At 48.4% G+C, this 24,092-nt stretch overlaps 8 protein-coding genes across 8 annotated transcripts; 3 read left to right on the forward strand and 5 right to left on the reverse strand.

The window, feature by feature from the left end:
• Positions 1-53: 53 nt before the first annotated feature.
• On the forward strand, positions 54-7,937 carry PEX2_084320 (uncharacterized protein; the record flags this gene model as incomplete). The annotated part of the gene is made up of 1 exon (XM_016745702.1): positions 54-7,937. The coding sequence occupies one exon, from the start codon at positions 54-56 to the stop codon at positions 7,935-7,937; it is 7,884 nt and encodes a 2,627-aa protein (XP_016595434.1).
• A 413-nt stretch (positions 7,938-8,350) lies between these two features.
• PEX2_084330 (DNL-type zinc finger protein) lies at positions 8,351-8,956 on the reverse strand (the record flags this gene model as incomplete). The annotated part of the gene is made up of 1 exon (XM_016745703.1): positions 8,351-8,956. The coding sequence occupies one exon, from the start codon at positions 8,954-8,956 to the stop codon at positions 8,351-8,353; it is 606 nt and encodes a 201-aa protein (XP_016595435.1).
• Positions 8,957-9,228: 272 nt separating this feature from the next.
• Positions 9,229-11,892, forward strand: PEX2_084340 (cullin family protein; the record flags this gene model as incomplete). Its single annotated transcript, XM_016745704.1, has 4 exons — positions 9,229-9,273; positions 9,330-9,716; positions 9,770-11,640; positions 11,721-11,892. The coding sequence occupies 4 exons, from the start codon at positions 9,229-9,231 to the stop codon at positions 11,890-11,892; spliced, it is 2,475 nt and encodes an 824-aa protein (XP_016595436.1).
• A 385-nt stretch (positions 11,893-12,277) lies between these two features.
• sld5 (putative GINS DNA replication complex subunit Sld5) lies at positions 12,278-13,166 on the reverse strand (the record flags this gene model as incomplete). The annotated part of the gene is made up of 2 exons (XM_016745705.1): positions 12,278-12,913; positions 12,990-13,166. The coding sequence occupies 2 exons, from the start codon at positions 13,164-13,166 to the stop codon at positions 12,278-12,280; spliced, it is 813 nt and encodes a 270-aa protein (XP_016595437.1).
• Positions 13,167-13,839: 673 nt separating this feature from the next.
• On the reverse strand, positions 13,840-14,397 carry PEX2_084360 (resistance to Congo red protein; the record flags this gene model as incomplete). The annotated part of the gene is made up of 3 exons (XM_016745706.1): positions 13,840-14,149; positions 14,211-14,321; positions 14,372-14,397. 3 exons carry the CDS (start codon positions 14,395-14,397, stop codon positions 13,840-13,842), a joined length of 447 nt encoding a protein of 148 aa, XP_016595438.1.
• Positions 14,398-14,993: 596 nt separating this feature from the next.
• On the reverse strand, positions 14,994-17,063 carry PEX2_084370 (uncharacterized protein; the record flags this gene model as incomplete). The annotated part of the gene is made up of 4 exons (XM_016745707.1): positions 14,994-15,035; positions 15,089-16,072; positions 16,154-16,739; positions 16,798-17,063. 4 exons carry the CDS (start codon positions 17,061-17,063, stop codon positions 14,994-14,996), a joined length of 1,878 nt encoding a protein of 625 aa, XP_016595439.1.
• A 2,179-nt stretch (positions 17,064-19,242) lies between these two features.
• On the forward strand, positions 19,243-21,223 carry PEX2_084380 (Peptidase S10, serine carboxypeptidase; the record flags this gene model as incomplete). The annotated part of the gene is made up of 6 exons (XM_016745708.1): positions 19,243-19,705; positions 19,765-20,005; positions 20,063-20,078; positions 20,136-20,303; positions 20,355-20,508; positions 20,586-21,223. The coding sequence occupies 6 exons, from the start codon at positions 19,243-19,245 to the stop codon at positions 21,221-21,223; spliced, it is 1,680 nt and encodes a 559-aa protein (XP_016595440.1).
• Positions 21,224-21,643: 420 nt separating this feature from the next.
• On the reverse strand, positions 21,644-23,362 carry PEX2_084390 (unc-93 family MFS transporter; the record flags this gene model as incomplete). The annotated part of the gene is made up of 3 exons (XM_016745709.1): positions 21,644-21,911; positions 21,974-22,677; positions 22,736-23,362. The coding sequence occupies 3 exons, from the start codon at positions 23,360-23,362 to the stop codon at positions 21,644-21,646; spliced, it is 1,599 nt and encodes a 532-aa protein (XP_016595441.1).
• Between the last annotated feature and the right edge of the window lie 730 nt (positions 23,363-24,092).

The following is a 24,092-nucleotide window of genomic DNA, read 5'->3' on the forward strand; positions in this document are numbered from 1 at the left end:
AAAAGTGACCAGTACCTTTCTCACGAACAGTGCTGCTCGTCAGACCCGTCAAGATGGTGGGGACAGGCTCAAAACCAAAGCCTGTTAGGCGCCTGAAAACGGGCACCGAAACCACAAAAAACCACAGATTCGAGGGCTTTTCATCACGCATCACCAAGCTCAAAATCGACCCGATCCACCGCGTGCGCCGCGCCAGTTTCGGCGAAGATGAAGACGAAACATCCTCTTATTTCCGGGCAGCTCTCGATCACTGGTTCGAGATGAACCTTTCAGACAACTTTACACAATTCGTACGGCGTGTCAACCCTCTTTCCGAGAGCTTTGCGCAAGTTCTGTATCATGAAGAAAAAATTATGGGTCTATTGGTGGAATTCATCGAGAAGAGAGACCAGCTCTCTATGGAGCCGCTATTGAGTTTGCTTGCGCAATTCGCTCGGGATCTGGGCGTCAAGTTCGAAAAACATTTTGCTGCGGCAGTGACACTGGTGTCGTCCGTTGCGGCAACACATCCCGACATTGAAGTCGTTGAATGGAGTTTCACCTGTCTTGCATGGATCTTCAAATTCCTTTCTCGTCTGTTGGTGCCCGACCTGCGACAGTTGCTGAGCATCATGACTCCATATCTCGGAAAAGAACGACAAAAGCCATTTGTGGCGAGGTTCGCCGCTGAGTCGATGTCGTTTCTCATCAGAAAGGCCGGCCTTGTTTATTACAAAAATAAAGCACCCCTTGAGACTGCCGTTTCATTCCTCTTCGACGATATCTCGAAAGCTGCCGACGACGACAAGGATACCGAGAACTACAGGGAAGGACTGATGACCATGTTCTCCGATGCTATCAGGGGAGTCAACAACGGGCTTCATTCCAATGGCATGGATATCCTCAATTGTGTTCTAAGTCAGATCCCGCCAACCAGTGGAAATCACAATGATCCTGCAGAAGTTATATTTGGTCTAGTCGTCAGTCTTGTCCACGCCACGACTCCCGATACCTTCGGACCCATCCTCGACACAGTCAAGGCTTATATCGAAGATCGCTCAAAATCAACCCCGAATCCAAATCTTTCAGAGTGCTGCCGTATAATGTTCCTACTTGTGACAACTCGCAAGGGTGTCAGAATCCAAAATTGGAAGATCGTTCATCAAATCCAAGTATCCCTGCTTCAACAGGTGTCGACGTCTGATGTATCATCAGCAACGATATCACAGATCCTTACAAGTGTCGCATATGCCCTTCAAATGTCACCCATGGACGAGTTGCTACCTTTCCTTCGCCCTATTGTGGACCTGGTGTCCACAGGGCCGCTTGCAAAATACTTCCTATTCTTCTGCACAACATTCTCAGAGTGGGGATCAGAGCGATTCCAGAGCTTACTTCTCTCGCCTTTCCAGAAGTTTATCAACTCATCATGGCAAAAGTCAGAGTGGGAGACTTGTTTCACCCTGCTACGCCTGCATGAGGCTGGTTGCATCACCTCCGAGACCTCGCAACCTGGCTACATTTCCTGCCCAGATGCGTTCAAATCTCGCATCACTGATTCATTGGAATATCCTACAAAAGATGAAGCCTTCTTGAATGCGCTGGTGAAGCTTCCAGTCACCATCTCTTTGTTTGCAGATTCTGCTACATTGTCTAAGATGGTTTCTAAGTTGCATAGTAACCTCTTATCAGCGTTCCAAGATGGTGCAGCTGAAGGCAATAACGCCCAGACGAAGGGCTTGGTGTTTTTCCTTGGTCAAGGATTCAAGACATATGTCGAACTCGCTAACAAAGTTGGAGAGCTTGACTCGAATCTCTTGAGACCGATCATCGCCACTGCCACAAAATTCTCCCGCCTGCCAGTATTTTTGGAGGGTGCACTTGCTTTCATTTCCTCCCTCCCAGAGTCCGCGGACCTTGAGCATCCCACCCTGGAAGACTTTGCTCAAGATTTAATTGTGAACTTGGCAAGCCCATCGCACAGGCTGAGGCTGGTATCTCTTCAGCTCCTACGGGAATTAATTGTTCGCATTGCTAAAGACGACCCCTCGCCCGTGGAATTGGCAATCGAAGTGGAAAAGAGCCCGCTAACAATGGACTCCGTGAGAACCATCTCTATGCATATCCGCAAACTTGCGATTCTTTACCCCCAAATTGCTCACCGCAGATGGATGGCCACTTTGGTCCCTTACTTTTGCTTCGGATTGTTCTCGAAGAAGTTGGCCCCATTGTGGGATGACTCTGCTGCTGCATTGAAGACTATTAGCGAGAATCCCCAGGGTGAGAAGATCGTGTCCAATTTGTCCATCCAATGGCTGTCAGAGCGGGATGCCGAAACGCCCAGCGACACTACAACAGAAGACGACGAAAGCTCTTTCGTCAAGAGCCACTTCCAGTGTTACAATGTTGCCAAGGTCGAAAAGGTACTCGCCGCAAATACCAAGAGCACAGAGGATCCGTATCATATCCTGTCTCAACAATTCGAACACGACCACACTGTCGCAGACATCCTCCCCGCTTGCCCGCGAACCCATGCACTTCGTGTCTTGAACGCTGCACCGGGAGTTGCTGAGAAACGCTCGCGCCAGATTGTGCCATTGTTCTTGTCCTGGGCATTGCGTGAGGACCAAGATGATGCGCCCCCAACTGACGAGGCGAAGGTTGAAGATGCTGAGACTGGCGATGTGCAAGTGCGTTGGGGATTCCGGGATCGATTGTCCATGCTTGATTTGTTCGCGCGGTTCCTCAACCCCATCGTCTTGTTTAAGGCCCCCGAGGTCCATGCGGCAGTCCTAGGACTCCTGTGCCATGGTAACTCCGACCTGCAGAAACATGCGCTTAAAGTTCTTTTCACCTGGAAGGATCCGAGCGTGCGCCCGTATCAGGAAAACCTACTTAACCTCTTGGATGAAGCTAGATTCAAGGATGAGCTTGCTGTGTTCGTGCATGTCGGCGATGACGAAAGTCTAATTCAACAAGAGCACCGCGTTGTTCTCCTTCCCGTGGTCCTTCGACTACTCTATGGTCGAATGATCTCTAAGGCTGGTTCGGCCGCTGCTGGCCAAGCCGGCAGACGGAAGACCATTCTTCGAACTATCTCGCACCTTTCGGAGCACGACTTTGGACTTTTCATGCAGCTCTCCTTTGGTCCTCTTGCAGACGTGCATGTTGTCAAAGAAAACAATGAGTGTGATCCGACTGCGTTCCAAGAAGAGTTGACAAGCCCAAGAAGACAGCTAGGTCTGCTTAAGCTGATTGATACTGTATTTGAGACCCTTCAAACCCGTATGACTGAATTTGCATCGCAGACTATGGATGTGGTTGTCTACTGCTTGGTGCGAGCATGCCGGGCGATATACAACGAGGGTAGCGATCGTACTGATGAACGCCTCTTGCCTGTATTCCAAAATATTCGTTCGGCGTGTATACGCTGTCTCAATTTGGTTTTCTCGATCGTGCCGAACCAGGATTGGACTCCCTACGTCCGTATCATCTTCAAGGAGATGATTGACAGCAGACTAGATCAGTTCCCTATTGAGACAGCACAGGGTGTTTCAGGCCTTCTACGATTGTTCTCCACTTGGGCCGCTGCCCCAAGGTCAACGTTCTACTTGGTGCAGCACAATGACAAGGTCTTGACTAAGGTGATTGATTGTCTCGCGGTTGAATCTGCCCGCGATGAAGTGAAGAACTTTATCTTGGATGAGGTTCTCATACCGTTAGTTGGGCAGTCTACGGGCAAAAAGTTGCAGGAAACCGAAGATATGTCTGACTTCCCAGCTGAGCAAATCAAATCTGAAGTCCTCTCTCCCTACCTAGAGCACGCCCTCTTCCATCTCGGCCGTCTTCTCAAGAGAGGCCCCTCGAAGCCCGTTCTTTACTCCGGAGTCAATGCTCTTTCCCTGATCGCCCCCTGCGTCGAATCCTCTAAAGAGACTGCTAGTCTTGTCGGAATTACGACATACATGCTTCGTCAGCCTGCGGATCGTGTCAGCCCCCGGACCAAGTCTGGTTTGCTGAAGATTCTCGAACACTTTTTGCCCTTGTGGGACCCCAAGGAAGATGCTGAGCTTGCCCAACAAGTGTTTGATGCGGTGTGCTCCATGTTCGACTACTTCAAGGATGATGCGAACAGAGAAGTATTGGCTCGGGTTTTTGGTGCTCTTGCTACGCACGACGAGAACCTCAAGATTGTTGCCGACTTGTGTGCAGATCTAAACTCTCGCTCAACTAAAAGACTCGAACCCGATTATGCGAGACGTTTGCAGGCCTTCAGAATAGTCAGCGACGAACTGTCTCAAACTTTGAGCGCGAAGCAGTGGAAACCTCTCCTATACAACATGCTTTTCCATTTGAGGGATGAAGATGAGCTTGCTATCCGATCCAGCGCCTCCTTTGGTTTGAGACGATTCATCGATAGAGCGTCCACGGAGCCAGATGCAGACTTTGAGACACTCATCAATGATGTTCTCTTCCCCTCTTTGCAATACGGCATCCGGCAGAAGTCTGAACTGATTCGCTCCGAAGTTGTCGCTGTCATTGGCTACTTCGTCAAACTCAATCCCACCAGACCCTCTGTGCAGGACATGCACGTTCTCCTCGTCGGTGACGATGAGGAAGCCTCTTTCTTCACCAACATTCTCCATATTCAACAGCACCGTCGGCAACGTGCTTTGCGACGTCTGGCTGGAGACGCAGCTCAAGGCAGCATTCAGGCTACGAATCTGGGCACTATTTTCATTCCCCTCATTGAGCATTTTATCTTCGAGGATGCTGCTGATGAAAATGCCCACAACTTGATTGCCGAAGGTGTTGCGACCCTTGGTGTTCTCTCCGAATGGTTGGAATGGGGTCAATTCCGGGCAAACTTCCGGAGATACCGCAGCTACATGACAAGCAAGCCTGAAAAGGAGAAGAACATCCTCAGACTGCTGGGTCGCATGTCCGATGCGCTGTCTAGTGCAATGAACAGAAAGAAGGGAACAGAGAACCAGGCCGATAGCGAAGATGACAAGATGGATATCGTCGAGCAGCCCATGTGCACGCTCGCCAAGAGCGTTCCTTCTCTTGCGAAGGTTTCAACCGAATTGACCACAAACTTCATTCCTTTCCTGACCAAATACATCCACCACAAGCAGGAAAAGGAGATGAGTATGCGTTTGCCAGCTTCGATTACCACTGTCAAGCTTCTCAAGATTCTCCCCGAAGAAGAACTAGCTATTCGTCTTCCTCCGGTCCTGCTGGATGTCTGCACAACCCTCAAGAGCAAAGCACAGGATTCTCGTGACACTGCACGTAAAACACTCAATGAGCTCGCTCTCCTTTTGGGTCCTGTTTATTTCGGCTATATCCTCAAGGAACTTCGCAACGTTCTTGCACGAGGCTACCAGCTTCACGTTCTCTCATTCACCGTTCATTCCATGCTTGTGACCACCACTGATCACTTCAAGCAAGGAGATTTGGATTACTGTTTGAAAGAATTGGTTGCGGTTGTGATGGATGATACCTTTGGCACAGTCGGCCAAGAAAAGGACGCCGAAGGATACACCAGCAAAATGCAGGAGGTCAAGAGCAGCAAGAGCTACGACTCTATGGAGCTTCTTGCTAAGGTCTCAACTATCAGTCAATTGTCAAACCTAGTTAGGCCTCTACAGGCACTCCTACGCGAAAAGCTCAATTCGAAGCTTGTCAACAAGCTTGATGAGCTCATGCGAAGAATCAGCATAGGTCTTCTGAGAAACCCCGACGCCGAAAGTCGCGATATGTTGGTCTTCTGTTACGAAGTCATCAAAGAGGCCTATCGGGACAATGCCCCAGATGCGGGTCCAGCTGCGCCTAAGACTAGGTACGAGGAACGGTTCTTGATCCGATTGCAAGGAGCGAAGCGGGGCGAGCACAGGGGTACGACATCTTCTCATGTTTACAAGCTGACTCGGTTCTCGCTGGATGTGCTTCGTGCTATCCTCAGCAAGTTCAATTCGCTGTTGACAGCTTCTAACTTGTCGGGCTTCATTCCCATCATTGGTGATGCGCTTGTTCAGTCTCAGGAGGAAGTGAAGGTTTCTGCTCTCCGTTTGCTCTCCACGATCATCAAGCTTCCGCTGCCAGAGATTGACGAGAACTCACACGTTTATTTCACCGAAGCAGTCAAACTTGTCAAGGAGTCTCCTAGCACCAACTCCGAAGCAGCACAGGCCTCCCTGAAGTTGATTTCTTCCATGCTACGTGAACGAAAGGACACCAAGCTCCGTGACGGACATCTTGCATACTTGCTCAAGCGTCTAGCCTCCGACATTGAGGAGCCAGATCGCCAAGGTGTGACTTTCAACTTCATCCGCGCAGTCATGTCCCGGAAGCTCGTCGTTCCCGAGATGTATGAGCTTATGGACAACATCGCGACCATGATGGTGACAAACCAGACTCGGTCTGCTCGGGATCTTGCCCGTGGCACCTACGTTCATTTCTTGATCGAGTACCCACAAGCAAAGAGTCGCTGGACTAAACAGCTCGCTTTCTTCGCCAAGAACTTGGACTATAAGCATCAGGCGGGACGACAGTCAGTTATGGAGGCGATGCATGCACTCCTTTCAAAAACTGGCCCAGAATTGGCACAGGATATCATCAGCACCTTCTTCCTGCCTATCGTCCTCGCTATGGCGAATGACGAGTCGCCGGAGTGTCGTGAGTTGGCGGGTACGTTGTTAGGAGAGTTCTTCAACCGTGCGGACCGGGAGCAGATGAAGACTATCCTTACTCCCCTTCGGTCATGGTTGGAGCAAACCAACAACATGGCTCTGTGCAGTATTGGATTGCAGGCCATGCGAATCTACTTTGAGGCCGAGCAGACCGAGAAAGATAAACAGGCTCGCTTCGTCATCGACATCCTCCCCGGGTTGATGCAGCCCGTTCTTGATGACCACGAGAATGGCAACTGGGAAGCTCTTTACTATGCCCTGCAACTTTTCACCAAGCTTTGCAAGACGGCTTCCACGCTTGCTCTGAGCCCGGCATGCGCTTCTATCTGGACTTCTGTTCAAGAGTGCTTATTCTTCCCCCACTCATGGGTCAAGACCTGTGCTGCAAACCTTATCGGCTTGTGGATGGCTGATCTGGCTAAGACAAATGCCGCTGCTGGTTACGCTTCCCTTCCCTTGACTGGAAGTTCCGGTCTCGCCATGGACAAGCCGGCCATGCTGCAGCTTCTTCGTGCCAGTCTCCGCAGTCTGCGTACCCCGGGCATTGCCGAGGAACTAGCTATGCAGAGTGTACGCAACACTGTCTTCCTTGGACGTTGCTGTTCCCAAAACGGACTCGAACTTCCAAAGTTGGCAGGCGAGGATGTTGAATCCGAAGATGAAGACGAGGATGTTGAATCCGAAGATGAAGACGAGGATGAGGATGCTGGCAGTGAATCTGAAGGACAAGCAAAGGAGGCAACCAAGGTGGAATACAACAGATCTGCCATTCACTACATCTTCAAGCAGGTCTCCTCCCTTTTGCGACGGGAAACTGTCTCCGGCCGAGCAAACGCGCTCATCCCCAAGACAGCCGCCATCACGCTTCTTGCCGCGCTCATCCGCCACATCGAAGTTGATCAGATCCGTCCTTCTCTCCGTGTCATTCTCATCCCCCTGCAGCATTTGACGGATCCATCTATCCCAGCGCCACGCTCCTCGGATGAGACCTTCCAGAACACGTATAAGTCTCTCGTCTCCAACTGCCACGAGGTCTTGGATCTTCTCCAGAAGAAATTTGGCACTACCGAGTACGTGGAGCAGATTTCTAGGGTCCAGGCGGCCATCAAGGAACGTCGTGAAGGAAGACGGGCCAAGCGTCGCATCGACGCTGTTGCTGACCCTGAGAAGCACGGACGTGATAAGATGAAGAAGAATGAGCGGAAGAGAGACAAGCGTCGTGAGAAGGGCTTGGAGCACCGTGGAAAGAGACGCGGTTGGTAGAGGATTTGGCATCTCTATTTGCATTTCTCATGAAATGGTGTTATTGGCATACAAAAAATCGGGCGTTATGGTGGAATGGATTACTACATTATACTTGCATTGTATATACCTTTTCAGAACAATTTGATGTCTTCTGTACAAATCTTGTGTTTTCTGAATATGTCATGTAGCCTTTTTAAAAGATTATCTTGTTCTTGAAATTAAGGGGCTTGACTGAGAATTGAGTCAAACTGATTTCTAATGTACAAAGTCCCCAATATATCCTTTTTCTCGTTGATGCTTGGATCCTGCCATGCTGAGTGAGAGTAGAGAGTCTTCATCGCCATAATATACACGCCCGACGAGACAAATGAAACACCTGATATGCACCGAATCCACCAAGAATCCATGCAAGAACCTCATTTCAAATGAACTTAAGCCGGTTTATCATCATCGCGTGCTCCTAGGATTTCTTTACCCTCCAAGTCATAACTCTTCACAGACCCATCCTCCCAGAATTCCAGGTTGCCCTCGGTGTGGCCATGGGTCAATGTCTGACCCTTTTCCTTCAAAATATCCTCTAGGGTTGTCTTCTCTTCAAAGAAGACACCAAGGTGATCACTCATGACATGGCGCGAGTCACACGAGGGACATTGGATAAGGACAGTTCCACGGTGGTAGCCTTGCTTGGACATGCGGTGCGCAGACCGATGACCACACGGCTTACAGGTGAATGTAATACGGTAAGCTTCCTCATTCTTGCGACGCTCCTGGTTCAAAGCCTCCCATTCAGCCTCTTGCTCCCTCTGGCTCTTGGGTGATTCAGTGAGAGGGCGAGGAGCGCGGGAGTTGTATCGGAGTTGAGTCTGGGCGAGGATGCGGTGCGAGCGAGGGAGAAAAGATGATGGGCGTGCTGAGTTTAGAGAGAGAGATTGTGTTGAGAGGAAGCGTGAGGATTGTGTACGCGCAACCGTAGTGTAAGACTGTGCTTGCGACACAAGGGCATTCAATGGGCGGAGACCCAAGGTGAAATGGCGCATGGTGATAATGTATGAAGGTATTTAGAAGCTGACAGTGAAAGAAGCTCAAAGATAATAGAGATATTTGCAACTCAGAGAGAACTTGGGGAAGGGAAAAGAAAAAAAAAAAAACACCAGTGAAATGACGATGCTCGGTCAGCGACAGGCGGAACTTTAGAATTTCCGGGGTTGGCCTCCGCGGAGAGAAGAGCGCAGTTCTCCTTCACCTTTTTTTTCCCCCCCCTTGAGTTCTCTATTTACTTCTTTTTCTTGGCTTTACTGTAGCCTTCAATATGGCAGCAATGAGGGCTCGTCATAAGATTCGAGCTCCCCGAAGAGTTCGTTGACACCGCGGGGTCAAACCCATGAAGCTATCCACTAACTATACTTCTAGGGAGTCTCCCATGCCAATACCGAAGATTTCGATTCTATATGGACAGTTCTCTCATCATCATTGACTGAAATTAATACCAAAAATGCATCAACCCTAGCATTCGAAGAGATCTACCGCCATGCCTACAAGATCGTGTTGATGATGCGGGCTCCTGATCTTTACGAACAAGTCAAACAGCTAGAGCAGGACTGGCTGAAAACCAATGTCCGAACCCACATTGTCGATTCAATTGCTTCGAGCCTCGTGCGTGCGCAAAAATCGACCGATGCGCATGACCAGTCGAGTGAGAGGAGGGAAGCGGGGGAGAAGTTTCTCACAGTGCTGAAGGATGCTTGGGAAGATCATCAATTGGGTATGGGTATGGTTACCGATGTCCTGATGTATATGGTGAGTTTCTCACACCCTACCGTATTGCTACAATGCTCTAACTTCCTGCGCAGGACCGTATGGTAGCAAGTCGTACTCACCCACCCATCTACGTTGCCTGCATGGCTCTATTCCGAGACCATGTCCTACGAGCTCCTATCCGTGCCGGCTCTGCTTTGACCGTTATGGATGTACTCGAATCCACCACACTATTCATGATCCAACTAGAACGTTCTGGGCACATTATTGAGCGGCCGCTCATTCGGCATTGCATCCAAATGTTGGAGGGCCTCTACGAAACTGCTACAGAGGAGGAGAGCTCAAAGCTTTATCTAACGGAGTTTGAACCAGCCTTTCTCAAAACGAGTAAGGAGTTCTACCAGGCAGAAGGGCAACGGCTGTTAGAAATCGGAGATGCTGCCACGTTCTGCCGACTCGCAACCCAGCGGATCACTGAAGAAGAGGAACGTTGCCGTTATATGCTGTCGGTTGTGACAGAGTCGAAGGTCCTCGAGTTGCTTGATGAGCAGCTAATCCGGAACAATATTGAAGAAGTTGTCAACCTTGAGGGAACCGGTGTCCGACGCATGCTGGATCACGATCAGTTGGAAGGGCTACGGAATGTTTACATGCTCAATAAAAGAGTCGACAAAAAGAAGCAAGCTTTGACGAACATGGTCAACAAGCGGATTGTGGAAATGGGCAAAGAAATCAATGCTTCGTCTATACTCTTACCACAAGCCCCAGCCCGATCCGCAGAGAAAGATGGTGAAAAGGAGAAAAAGCCCGAGAAGGGGAAAGATAAAGAAAAGCCTCAGAATCAGCAAACGGTATCAGCAATCCGCTGGGTCGATGACATTCTCGGCCTCAAGCGGAAATTCGATGACATTTGGGAGAATGCCTTCGCGTCCGACCAGGGCATGCAGGGCTCAATTGGCGCCAGCTTCGCCAACTTCATCAACATGAACCCGCGAAACTCTGAGTACCTGTCTCTCTTCTTTGATGAAAACTTGAAGAAGGGCATTAAGGGAAAGACAGAAAGCGAGGTAGACGTTCTGCTGGATAACGGAATCACATTGTTACGTTACATCAAGGACAAGGATCTATTTGAGACCTATTATAAAAAACATTTATCACGCCGTCTTCTGATGAAACGCTCCGTCAGCATGGATGCAGAGAGACAGATGATTTCTAAGATGAAGTTAGAGGTCGGTAACCAATTTACTCAACGCATTGAGTCCATGTTCAAGGATATGACCATATCGGAAGATCTTACCACCAGTTACAAGGAGCACATTGCGCGCAGTGGTGATCCTGATCAGAAACCTGTGGACCTGGAGATCAACGTTCTCACCAGTACCATGTGGCCGATGGAAATAATGGCAAGCAAAGAGGGAACAGTCCAATTGCCTTGCATTTTCCCCCGAGAGATTGATACACTGAAGCAAAGCTTTGAGAGGTTTTATCTCGACAAGCACAGTGGCCGCAAACTTTCATGGCAAGCTAGCATGGGCACTGGCGATCTTCGAGCCACTTTCGTACGCCCCAATGGCAAAGCCCAGCGCTATGAACTCAACGTGTCAACGTTTGCCATGGTCATTCTGTTATTATTCAACGACGTCTCAGATGGCGAAGCTCTCACATATGACGAAATCAAAACTCGCACCCGGATCCAAGACCACGACCTAATCCGCAATTTGCAATCGCTCGCCGTTGCACCGAAGACTCGAGTCCTGAAGAAGGATCCTATGAGCAAGGACGTAAAACCCACCGACCGCTTCCTTTTCAACCAGGATTTCCATAGCCCCTTTGTGAAAGTGCGTATCGGAGTTGTTAGCGGCGGTGCGAACAAGGTCGAGAATCAAGATCAACGCAAGGTCACTGAGAAGAAGATGAAGGAGGAGCGCGATGGTACCATCGAAGCTGCCATCGTCCGCATTATGAAGTATGACTCTCTCTCTCTCTCTCACTCACTGTCTCTATATATAACACATGTATATGATCTGACGAACTGACCTCTGGCAGACAACGCAAAACCCTTACTCATTCTCAACTAATGACTGAAACCCTTTCACAACTCTCCGCTCGCTTTGTTCCAGACGTTAACATGATCAAGCGTCGCATTGAGAGTCTGATTGACCGCGAATACCTGGAGCGAGTCTCCGAAGAGCCCCCCACCTATGGGTATGTCGCATAAGGTTAGACCGTTTCCAGTGATGGTATCCGCCTTTTCTTCGGTTTACTCATTTGCTCTGATTTGTTATGATTTTATGATCTGGGATGTCCTCGCATCTCAGTGTTTGTGTTTGCTTTCAGGTTGTGTTTGCGTTCTCATTTCTCTGAGCTTAGCGATTGGCGTCTTTTAAGGGATTGAAAGAAATGAAATAGTCATAGAAACCCATCTCATCTGATGTCTGATGTTTACGAGGCCAATGGAAAACTGCCTTGGCAGGACATGCATAGTATCTCTCAACTGTCTACATCACAGAAAGAAGAAAATATATCATAAAATAAACCAAAGAACGCCACTCCGCTATGATAAAGTCGAGAATATCAAACCCCAGTCCAGAAGACTCAAAATATCACAATAATTCTACCTCTCCTCTCCCCCAAGCCCCCTTAACCCCTTCCCATCTCACAACCCAAACATCCCCCATCCGCATCGTAACCCCCGTCTCATATTCCTCCTCCTCCCCACCAACAACAACAGGAACCTCCGCCCCAAGACACCGAACAAAAACAACCTCTTTCAACTCCGGTCCCTGGATCATACTCGTCCCACCGGCATTATCATCCAACCGCCTCAGCTGCCGCGGGAACGCCCCCATAAACGACCCCGCGTAGTGGCCCGCCAGGAGTGTCTGATGGGCATGCAGGAAGGTCGATTCCGGCTCTGACAGCGGGGCCAGATCCGTCAGCTCTGATATATCTGGTACGGAGTCCTCAGGCTGCTGGTTCGGGTTCTGTGAGGAGGCAGTAGATTGTGTTTGTGATGCGAGGGGGTTTTTGTTGCGTGAGGCGAGCAGCACAAGGTAGTGCATGCTGTATTTTGTTATTTTAGCTAGTCGAGCTCGCAAAAGACTGCGCACTATGTATTGACTGCGGGCGAGGTCGGTCTGGAGTATTGAGAGGCGGAGGTTGAGGTTGGGGTTGTGCGTGTTCGCGGTTGTTGGGAGGGTTGTTTCTGACGACGCGGCAAGATCTTCAATTGTTTCAATCTGTAGATGGCGGATGGTATTAGTGATATGTTTTGGAGGAGATTTGCAGTATAGCTGCCGTGTAGGTGCTGTATACCTGTATCCGCACGCGGTCCATTATGCGCTCCATCAGTGGCGCCGGCCACGGTAGTACCTCCGACACGGCGCGTTCGGCTACCCAAAAGCGTGTGAGCAGCTGGTGGTCCAGCGCTGCAGACTCCGGGCTGGCGCCTGGGCCGTGGTCCACTGACGCGAGAATGTCGTCGATATCCATGAGCTTGGAGGTTGTCGCATTGAGGAAAATGTAGGGCGGAGCGGGATATAGGGCGGAGATGGGGTGCCTGGGGCACTAATCAGCCCGCTATATCAAAAGATCAAAGTTCGAATCCATGTTCGTGAATCAGCGAGGCTGGTTTACAATTGACAATTGAGCTTTTTAATTGGTGAGTTTGACTGGCCTAATCTCAAAGTATTTGTCAATTGGATCTTTTTTCCGAAACCGGGTCGATATCCCAATAAATCAATTAGAGCCAGTCAACTATGAAAAACAGTGTAATTCTAACTCGGATCATTTTATTCAAGTCCAGTTGACCATTCAAGATATGTCATTAAGGAGAAACAATGTACGAGAGAACCCATAACTTCATAACCCCAAGTCCCATTCTTTCAGGGATCTCAGGCAGACCAAATGCTTGAACTTAGCTGAACTTCAGTTAAATGTGACATGAAAGACATGAGAAAGCATTAAGTAGTAAAAGAGAAAGAGAAAAAAAGATAACATCCACCCATGCGGGTATACGATCAAAGATCAAATCAAAAAAAGACGTCCGTGTTTCGCAGTTAACAACGCCATAAACCATTAACTTCCGGCATATTTATCGAGAGACATGCAATATCGGAAGATGTTCAAAGCCATGTTCATTAAGCTTTGGAAAGATGCGCAGAGTTTAGTCCTTGTTGCCGTTGGGCGGCGGGCCAGCAGGCGGCGCATATCCATGGGCACCGTACGCATTCGGAGGCTGCTGTAACTCAATGCCTTGCTGCTGTGGTGGTGCGCTTTGCGCACCAAAGTAGCCATGGTGCTGAGGGTTGGGGCTGTATTGTGGGGGCGCATTTTGCTGGTAGTAAGGATCGCCGTAGGGAGGTTGTTGGTATATGGGTTGATTTGGCGGAGGAGGTCCCGGAGGAGGAGCCATCCATCCAGTTCCTGTGAGAGGGCGCTGGCCATGGGTTCGGCGGCGGCGTGCGTTGAAGCATCTGGAACAAGGCTTGTTAGGATCGGGAGACATCGCGTGGAAGAGAACGGAGTGATACTCACGCAAAACTGAAGAAAAGCAGGAAGGCTACCCCAACGATCACGGCGAACGCTACCCAGCGACCCCAAGAATCCCAGGTGGAATAGCAATCATCACCTCCATAGTAACTAGAGCTGTGAGGGATCAGTGATATGGTCTCTTGACGGGTTGTTATAGTACTCACCAGTATCGAGGGTGTATGACTGGCATGATTAATTATTTGCAGAACGGAAGAGATAAAGTGAAGAATTCGAAATCAGAGAGAGAAGAATGTTATCCCGGAGGATGTGAGATGGTCGACGTCAATGGGGGGCTGGTGAGAGCGGTGGGTCCTTGGCACTTTAGGCTGCAGTTTCGGGAAGGAAGGTACTGTGACTTGTTTGGCCACCTTATTTTGTATGGTGGTGTCGGTACCAGTACTTGATACTTAATCAAGAAAATGTAGAATAAAGAAAATTACTACAAAGAGTAGAAGGAATATCTGTTATAAAAGAAGAAGCAGAAGAAGCAGAAGAAGCAGAAGAAAACGAAAACGAAAACGAACAAATTCCAATACAAAAATGGGCTGGGGTGGCGCAGTTGGGGCGCAGGGCTGACGGAGGCTATACGAGTACCTCGGGAGAGTACGGAGTATACGACCTACATAGTACATACAACATAGTACTCCGTAGATATAGTATTATTCTTATATTAAACACTATATCAATACGCACAGTGCGTATTCACTTTGATTCTCATATAATTCGATATCTTTATTACACCCCTAACTGATGATGTACTACACTTTCATAGGTACTTCTTCAAGCTTAAGCACAGTCGATCAATCTAGACCGATGCTCCATTGCAATCTGTTGACTAAAATCAGCAATCATGAATCAATAAATCCCTCTTATTAACTAACCGGTGGAACGGATGGCGGCACAGTCGGCAGTGCGGTGATACTCGACCCGACTTCACTTTTCAAATCCAAACTCGTTTCTCTCTCAGCCACCCCATTAGCGTCCTCGTGGGCCGTCTGTACCGAGAGAACATGGATCCGGGGTGACATGTCAGGTTTTGTTTTGAACGAATATGTAGGCAATACGTCGAATGTCTCCTGTACCCAGGACATCTGCCTCTCCAGGTCCAGCCTGGAGAGGCTTGTGTTGCCCTTGTTTTCGAAGGGAGTAGAAGACTTGGTTCGGAAAATGCTGCTGGGCCAGTCTCTCGCCTTGGCGATCGGGAGTGTACAGCACGCATTCTTGGATACGCTATCCCAGGCTTCGACTACGCGGTCCGTCTTGAGAAACTGGGATATCTGGTCCTTCATGGTCTCTCGGCCACTTGTAAGTTGGTTGTGGGCCTCTTGTCGTGCTTGTGTGGGTGATTTGACTGTGGATTGTCCGGTTCGAGGGCGTGGGGTGGTGCAGAATGCCCGGAGTTGCTCTATAGAGATGTTGCGTGAGAGTCGTGAGGGTTCTGAAGGTGCGGTTTTCGGTCGAGCTTGGGCCAAGTCGATTTTCTCGCTAGCAGATCGTTTGGGTAGGAAAGGCTTGGAGAGCTTGCGTTTGAGCCTTCCGGATGTCGATGGAACGGGCGGTGGTGGTTCGTTGCTGGCGCCTGCGCCGGCTTCTGCTATAAGAGCACTGCATGATCTGGCCCGACTCATAATCCTGTGCCGAATGCCATCGCTCGGGGTGCATTGGCCCGCAGGGGTGTCGGGTTGGTGTTTAGCTGTCGCAGGAGGGCTCTCAAACTGCTTGGAAGCCGTTGGTGTCCTCTTTGGCCTTGATAATGGATCGTGCGGAAGAGGTTTTTCTGATACCGGCCGTGCTCTATCAAAGAGTCTTTGTTTGACTGACTTGTTTCGATCTGCAATCTTGCTGGTATATTTAATAAACGATCGCTGTGATAGTTAGCGCTATTTTTGAAATTGAAAGCGAAAATGAAAATGAAAATGAAAATGAATCAAGGCCTATGAACTCACCACATCCTTTCTACTCGCTATCCCCACCCGTCGTTGCATTTCAGTAGTCGCTAAGCCAAGTTGAGTCAAGGCCTTCTGAAGAGCAGTGCCCCGTCGACGAAGTTTTGAGAGGGCGACAATCCAGCCCTCCATATTGTCCACCATGGCCTGATGAAAGTCTCTGAGGCTCTCGGACTTGAAGCAACCCTCGTCTGTAAGTTTGCGGAAGTAGAACCACAGTGCACCCAAGGCCTCCTTTGCCTTTTGTAGGTCTTTGAGAGAGTCTGTGATAGCAAGGGTGAATCTGTCAATGGAATGTTCAATCTGATCATTATAGGACACAACTGATAGTCGGAAATTCCGGTCTCCCAGCATCTCATCGAAAACATCGAGGTTTCCCAGTGGTAGACTGAGATACTGAATTCGAGTGCGAACATCTAGTCGGACGATCAAAAAGTCTTCGGTGGTCCTTTCCAAAAAGCCATCCAACTCATTGACATGTTTCTGTAGAATCTTCATAACTGAGGCTTCGGATTTTGCCAGGCTCTTGGCTAGGAGGTGAACTCCGAAGACCATTTGGGAAACCAATTTCCAAAACGGATGATATCTGTATGGTGGGGTTAGTTCAATTTGATCATATACTTGACAAGGTATCGAGTTCCCACTTTTCAGAGGCCCTTTGGCGCCATTTTCGCCCACAGAGCCGCTCATATTCATCATTCTCTAACAGATCGCGCCGCCGTGTTTGTGCGTCAATATCAACCACCCATTTAGTTGCTGAACCATCGGTCGTTTCCACGATTGATTCTTCAAACGGGCCCTGGAGCTGGGGGATGGGATGAGATGGGTAAGGAGTGGATGTTCTTTGGGTGACTGATTGCTTATTTACGAGATCCTCGGGCGTGTGAACGGGAGTCTCGGTAAACTCCATTGTGATATATCACACGCGCACGGTTCGATATCCCAAGTATACGATCTCCAAAGTTGAGATTGCACCCTTTAGATATAAGAACTTCCAAGTTGCAAATTAGACAATATGTTTTTTGGCCCTATCCATTTATAAAAAAATCACAATTGCAACCAGCTCAAAGTGGCCTTAGTCATGGTGAAGATGGGCTGGACTGAAGATGGCTGGTGTCGGGAATCATGCAAGGTATTACTTTATATCGGATCAGAGAGATAGAGGGAATCAATAGAAGTGGATCTGACTTACTCTGAATGTTCTGAATACTCTGATCTCTGTCCTAAGTTGTGTTTCACTGGTGAAACTGTCTCCAGGCATATAAACAGGGGGGGGGGGGGGGGGGGNCCTTTCAACAAAAAATATCGGAGAAGACGCCAGTGGAAATGACTACTAATTTCAATCTTTTTTGGTCTTTGTCTTTATTATGGGGCTGTTATTACGTGTATCGTGTAGCCAGGGGGGAGTCGACATCTTTTGTTCGGCATATTTCCACTTATTCCCACTTTGACACACCCAATCAGCCAATAATCATCCATCCATGCATCGTGGAAATGAATCCAATCAGACCTGGACTGAGACGATCGAGTCTGAGACCACGGCACTTAATTTCGGATCAATAGTTGTTCCGGGATTAGTTCCGGGTATATTCTCCTTTACTGGACTCTCCATGTATATATCTATGGATAATATAGAGACATCTTTCGAATATTAGAAGTCTGAAACGTGGCAAATACGAGACTTGGCAAGTATATGATGTGGCCTGACATTAGGGCAGTTCGTGATCGCCTTACCCTCCTAGTCTTTTTTAGTACTTAATGAGAAAGAGGGAAATAGGAAATGATATGCGGAGTAGTGCGATCGGCAAGTCTAGAAGTCCATTGTAGAAGCCGATAACTATAATACGATTGTTAGGACTTTCAAGTGCCTCAGGCTTCTATGCAGTGAGCTTATACTTCATATGCCTACAGATTATATCCATGCCCAGGTGGATATTGTGAGTTCCATACGATCACTACAAATATACATCGTAGTGTTTCAGCTGTGTTTACTGTGTTTACTGTGTTTACTGTGTTTACTGTGTTTACTGTGTTTGCTGTGTTTGCTCGTTTCGTCATCTAAGTTGTTTGATTGGTTTGCTCAATTTACCCTCAAAGGTTATACCTCCACTTCTGCTCTTTCTCTCTTCTCTGTTCTTTCGTGTTTTGCATGGATTACACTTTTTCTTTAAAGGCCTGGCAGTTACCACGTCAGATGAGTGTCTAAGTTCATCGAATTTACAATCTAATCCCTTCCAAGTCTATCGACTGACCTGTTTTGCCCTCAAGGCATGGTTTTGGGGTAATGTGCCTTGGCATTTGATTTCACCTTGGCTGTGACAGCCGCAAGTTCGCTAGTGATGAAGCCAAGCTATATACACATCCCTTATTCTGACTACAATACACAGTGTGGCCCTCTGTTGACTAGTATTGCCTATAATTGCTGTCGCATGGAGCAAGAGCACAGGGATGAATTGACTGTTGCCATAACGTTTTCACTACTACAGGAACCCTATACCTGGTGCTCGAGGCGTATTCCTATTACTTGGAGTGCAGGCGATGTCACCTTTATATAACGCTATTAACACACATATATAAAACATGTATGGATAGCATACTCCGTACAATATTCAACTTCCACAGAGTAAACATATAAACATAGCACGCCATAATGATTTTCTTTGCGGAAGGGGACATCCTTGTCTCTTTGCAGCCTATAGCTCTTGGCAGCCAATGGAGATCGTTGTTGTTTTTTTTGGTTGCAATTAGAGAGACACGGCTTCCCAGGTACAATCTAGCGCTGTCGATCTTTTCCTATCGCCCAATTCAGTCAAATGACTGAACTTCCAAGAACTTCCAAGAACTCTTAGTGGACCTTTGACTCTTTTCCCCTCCAAAGGGACATCCTACCTTCCCCGGAGCTCCCACGGAGATCAATTAACACCCCGGTTTACATTTCACCGACCTTTTTTTTTTTCCCCAATCATGGATTGCGTGAACACCTTATCATGTACTCCGTACGATTACCAGCTTATTTCCCCTCTTCTAGGACTATAAGTATCCCCACAAGCCCCCCTGTAATCCGTACTTGTAACAGCGAATAGCCCATTATGCGTGTCTCCCACTGGATTCCATTCCTGCCAGCTGTAGTGGCGCTCGCAGTGCCATCGGACGATGGCTTAGAGCGCTTGGAGGCCCTCTTCCGTCGCCAGCTACCCGAGCACCCAACAGGCGTCAAAACTATCAAGACGGCTAATAATGTTACTATTCGCTATAAGGAACCTGGCAAAGAGGGCGTTTGTGAAACTACTCCTGGTGTGAACTCTTATGCGGGTTATGTGGACCTCTCACCGACAGAACACACTTTCTTCTGGTTCTTCGAGGCTCGCCATGACCCCGAAAATGCCCCAATCACCTTGTGGTTAAATGGTGGACCGGGCAGTGACTCTTTGATTGGATTGTTCGAGGAATTGGGTCCCTGCGGTGTCAACAAGAATAATGAATCTTATATCAACAAGAACTCGTGGAATGAGGTCTCAAATATGCTATTCCTCTCTCAGCCACTGGGTGTTGGTATGGATAGCTTTCTATTCTCTTTTCCCTTTCCAAACATTTAACTAAAATAACCACAGGTTTCTCCTACGCCGAGAAAGCGGCCGGTACCCTCAACCCTATCACCGGTTCATATGAAGACCCGTCCTTTGCAGGCATTGACGGTCGCTACCCAGTCATCAATGCCACTGCAATTGATACAACTGTACTCGCTGCCAAAGCTACCTGGGAAGTTCTGCAGGGATTCCTAGGTGGTCTCCCCAAGCTGGACTCGAAGATCAAGTCGAAGAGCTTTAATTTGTGGACCGAAAGCTATGGAGGGTGAGTTCACTCCGCCTTTGAAATCCCCGTTGATGTATCATTACTGACTTCTTTCAGACACTATGGCCCTGCCGTAAGAAAATAGCCTGTCTAATTCGTATTTCATTCACTAAAGTGCTAACACTGGCAGTTCTTCGATCACTTCTATGAAGAGAACCTCAAAATTGCCAACGGCACCAAGGATGGGATTCAACTCGACTTCAATACCTTAGGTATCATCAATGGCATCATCGATGAAGGAATTCAAGCCAAGCACTACCCTGAATTTGCCGTGAGCAACACCTATGGCATCAAGGCTGTAAGTCTTCAAAGGCACCATGATATAGTTTCACACTGACAAAGAATATAGATCAATGAGACAGTTTACAACTACATGAAATTCGCCAATGAAATGCCAAACGGCTGCCAGGACCAGATCGCAACCTGCAAGCTTACAAACCGTACCTCAGTATCTGACCTCGCACTTTGCGCCGAGGCAGCCAACATGTGCCGGGACAATGTTGGTATGTAGACTGTACCCATCTACCCATCTACCCATCTAACAAAATAACAAAATAACTAACAAATATCACCAACTCAGAGGGCCCCTACTATGTCTTCAGCGGCCGAGGTACCTACGATATCCGCCATCCGAGCGACGACCCAACCCCAGAAAGCTACTACGCAAACTACCTCGCTAAAGACTCGGTAATGAACGCCCTGGGTGTCGACGTAAATTACACGCAATCCAATGACGAAGTCTACTTTGCCTTCCAACAAACTGGCGACTTCGTCTGGCCCAACTTCCTCGAGGACCTGGAAGACATCCTCTCTCGCCCCGTCCGTGTCGCTCTCATCTACGGCGACGCAGATTACATCTGCAACTGGTTCGGCGGCGAGGCCATCTCCCTCGCGGCAAAGTACAAGCACAGCAAGCAGTTCCAGAAGGCGGGATATGCGCCCTTCCTCGTCGATGGTGTTGAGTATGGTGAGACGAGGGAATATGGTAATTTCTCTTTTACCCGTGTCTATGAGGCTGGTCATGAGGTGCCGTACTATCAGCCAGAGGCTGCGTTGCAGCTGTTTAATCGTACGCTGAATGGGTGGGAATTGCCCAAGGGAGAGAAGAAGTTGAAGCAGAACTCTGGCTCGACTGGGCCCGAGTCGGCGACTCATACCCAGTCTTCGGTGCCGTTGCCTACGGCTACGAAAGCTTCTAGGTTTGGTGAGTTATTTTGAGAGAGGTCCACCGGTGGACCTGATTGGATATTGATGATATTCAATAGCATTGTGGGTTAAGACATTATGTTATGTACGCATTTAGATATAAACAACTACCCCCATAACCATAGCAGATCTAAAGTATACCCCGAATGAGGGCCCCTGGAGTCCAGAAAGCAGAGCCACCCTAGATAATGTACAAAATCATTGATAGAAAACGGAATTGACTGACATTAAGTATTCGTTGGATATGATCCTCATGACCCGTAGCACAGTTGTGGCCCAGGATTTTCGCGAGTATAAAGAAGGGACACGCCTCGTAAATGCAGGTATTTCATCACAATGTAGTGAGAATAAAGAAGGTGATTAAATGAAATATTGACGGCGTGGTGGTACATATCGTCGGTGGGGATTGTTGAATCCCTCGCTGATAATTCATTATTTGGTAGTAGTCTCCTCGTGGGAGTCGCGGAGAGTCTCGGTAGGAGTGTGGGTTTCTGTATGAGGCTTATCCATCTCAGACATTTCATTGGTGTGGCCCAAGACTTCGGCGGCGGTTTCATCGGAGAATCGCAGATCATCCTCGACGGCAGTGCTGTCCTTGACCTTGAAGAAAATCACAGGTGAGGCAACAAGCATACTACCGACCAGCATCCCCCAGCACGAGGCAAATTCGGTCATGTATGCGGTCTCCTTTGCATCCAGGCTGAAACGGTTGTCAGTTACGGGAAGGGTAGAGAGAAGAAGAAGAGAGCAGGGGCTGCTTACCTCCACATTCCGGCAGCGCCAGCAGACTGGATGCCCTTGTAGAAACCAGCAAAGTTGGCCAACTTGCGGCTGTTATTGGAGAGAGAACCCATGTACCAATAAGTGCAGGTCTGGAAAGCAGCGTCGTAGAATCCGTAGAACATGTACAGGAACATGGGTCCGATGTAGCTCCTGTCGGTAAAATCCGTGTCGAGACCCTTGGTTTCCCGGGTATAGCGCTTCTGGAATGCATATCCTCCACCCCAGATGCCCATGGTGATAGCGAGCAGAACTCCAAAATTCAGCTTGGCGCGCCACGGACGCGAGAGGCCCTTCAAATCCAACAACTTGCCAAAAACGAATGCGCCCACCATCTGCATCAACCAGTACAGAAGACTATTCAGGGCTCGAGTGCGAACATTGAAATAGGCGAGGTTGACTGCATTGAAGTGGTATGCGTAGAACCAGTTGCTGGCCAGGAACATTGGGAACATCAGGACAATGTACGAATCGTGAATCAGTGTCTCCCAAAGACCCAAAAACTCGGACTTCCAGGTTGGGTTTTTGATCACAATAACGCGCGAGCCGTCCTTGCGCTGGACGTGCTTGCAATCGACGAGACACCAGCAGAGGACGGATCCAATAGCCATTAGAACAAGGAAGGCAATGTAGGTGCCATTGTTGACGTTGCCGGCAGTCGAGTGCATGTTTTGGCCGAGAGGGACCTGTTGAAATCAGTATATTGTTGTTTGGGGGGATTCAAAGTGTGCAAAATAAACATACCAAGCTACCAATGACACCACCCAAGTTAAAAATCACCCAGAATATAGCAATGTACTTTCCCTTCTCGTGTTCATGTGGATAACTCAACATGACCGCACCCTGAGCACACCACAGCAGACCAGCACAGACACCGAGCAGAGCTCCGGCGAAAATTAGGAAGCCCGCATTTTGATTGATATTGTACGAGAGGAGCGAGGCCACGTAGAGGAAGTATCCGAGCCCACCCAGGGAGAGGGTAAGCCGCAGACCAATGCGATTGGCAATGGAGCCGGCGAAGAAACCGACTACTGCGAAGGTACTGTATAGTGCAGTGTTGGCGTTGTTCACATCATGGGTGTCAATTTGACCGCCACCACCGAGACCGCTGACGGCGTTGAACATTCCGGGACATAAAAAGCAGACAATTGACACCAGATACAATTGCATCTCTGGTGAGGCAAAGTAAGGAGCCTCCCATTTGCCAATCTTGAATAGTGGCTTGTACATCCATGCGGGGCCTATTACCGCTTGGTCCACCACACCTGACTCTGGGTCCTGCGGAGTAGACATAGAGGCAGACATCGACGCATCTTGTTCTGTTGGCCTCTCCGTCTGCTTCTCTTTTTCTTGTTTCTCTGGCTCGGTCATGGTTGTGAGAAACAAGATCTACAGGGGCCGAGGGAAAAAAAAAAAGAAAAGAAAAGAAAAATAGTAGAAATCAACAAGCGAGCCAAGGGGCTCCAGGAATGTTCTCCACGTGAAAAAAACAACCTGAAGAATGGTGAAGAATGTAGATTGATCTCTTTGCCAAGGTTCTGAAATAGGAAGGATTCGGGTTTCTTTTCTTTTTTTTAGGACGAAGCTAAGGCTTTTTAGTAGACAAACTAATATAACCGAGTGACATTGGCTTATCTTGGGGATCCATATTTTTTTTTTCCAATGCGACATACAAGTACATAGCCGATATCAATTGATTGGGGAACAAGAAAAAGATAGAGTCATCATCCAGAGGAGGGGAACCGAAGAAGAGTCATATTATACAATGGGGGAGAGATGTTCCACTTGCAATGCGACGGAGAAAGAGATGTTGCATTTGAAGAAACCCGCATGCGGGTATGTCGCATGCGGGGGACATTTTGATACGGGTATTGTCACGGGTTCTGTTATTTACGGGGGTATTCAACCTGTATGGAATTCTATAAAATACAATATCAATACATCCTAATACATCCTAATACAACTATATAGTATAAAACAGTATCTATATTATATACCACATCGGCATGCCGAATGTCACACAGTCTACTGTTACATCATTGTGCCTGGATCTTTTATCTTCTTGGGTTCTCCCCTCTTCTTCGGTCTGTTTTCTTCCAAT

The sequence above is a fragment of the Penicillium expansum genome (assembly GCF_000769745.1).
Source record: "Penicillium expansum strain MD-8 chromosome Unknown contig277, whole genome shotgun sequence".
NCBI classification, from domain to species: Eukaryota; Fungi; Ascomycota; class Eurotiomycetes; order Eurotiales; family Aspergillaceae; genus Penicillium; species Penicillium expansum.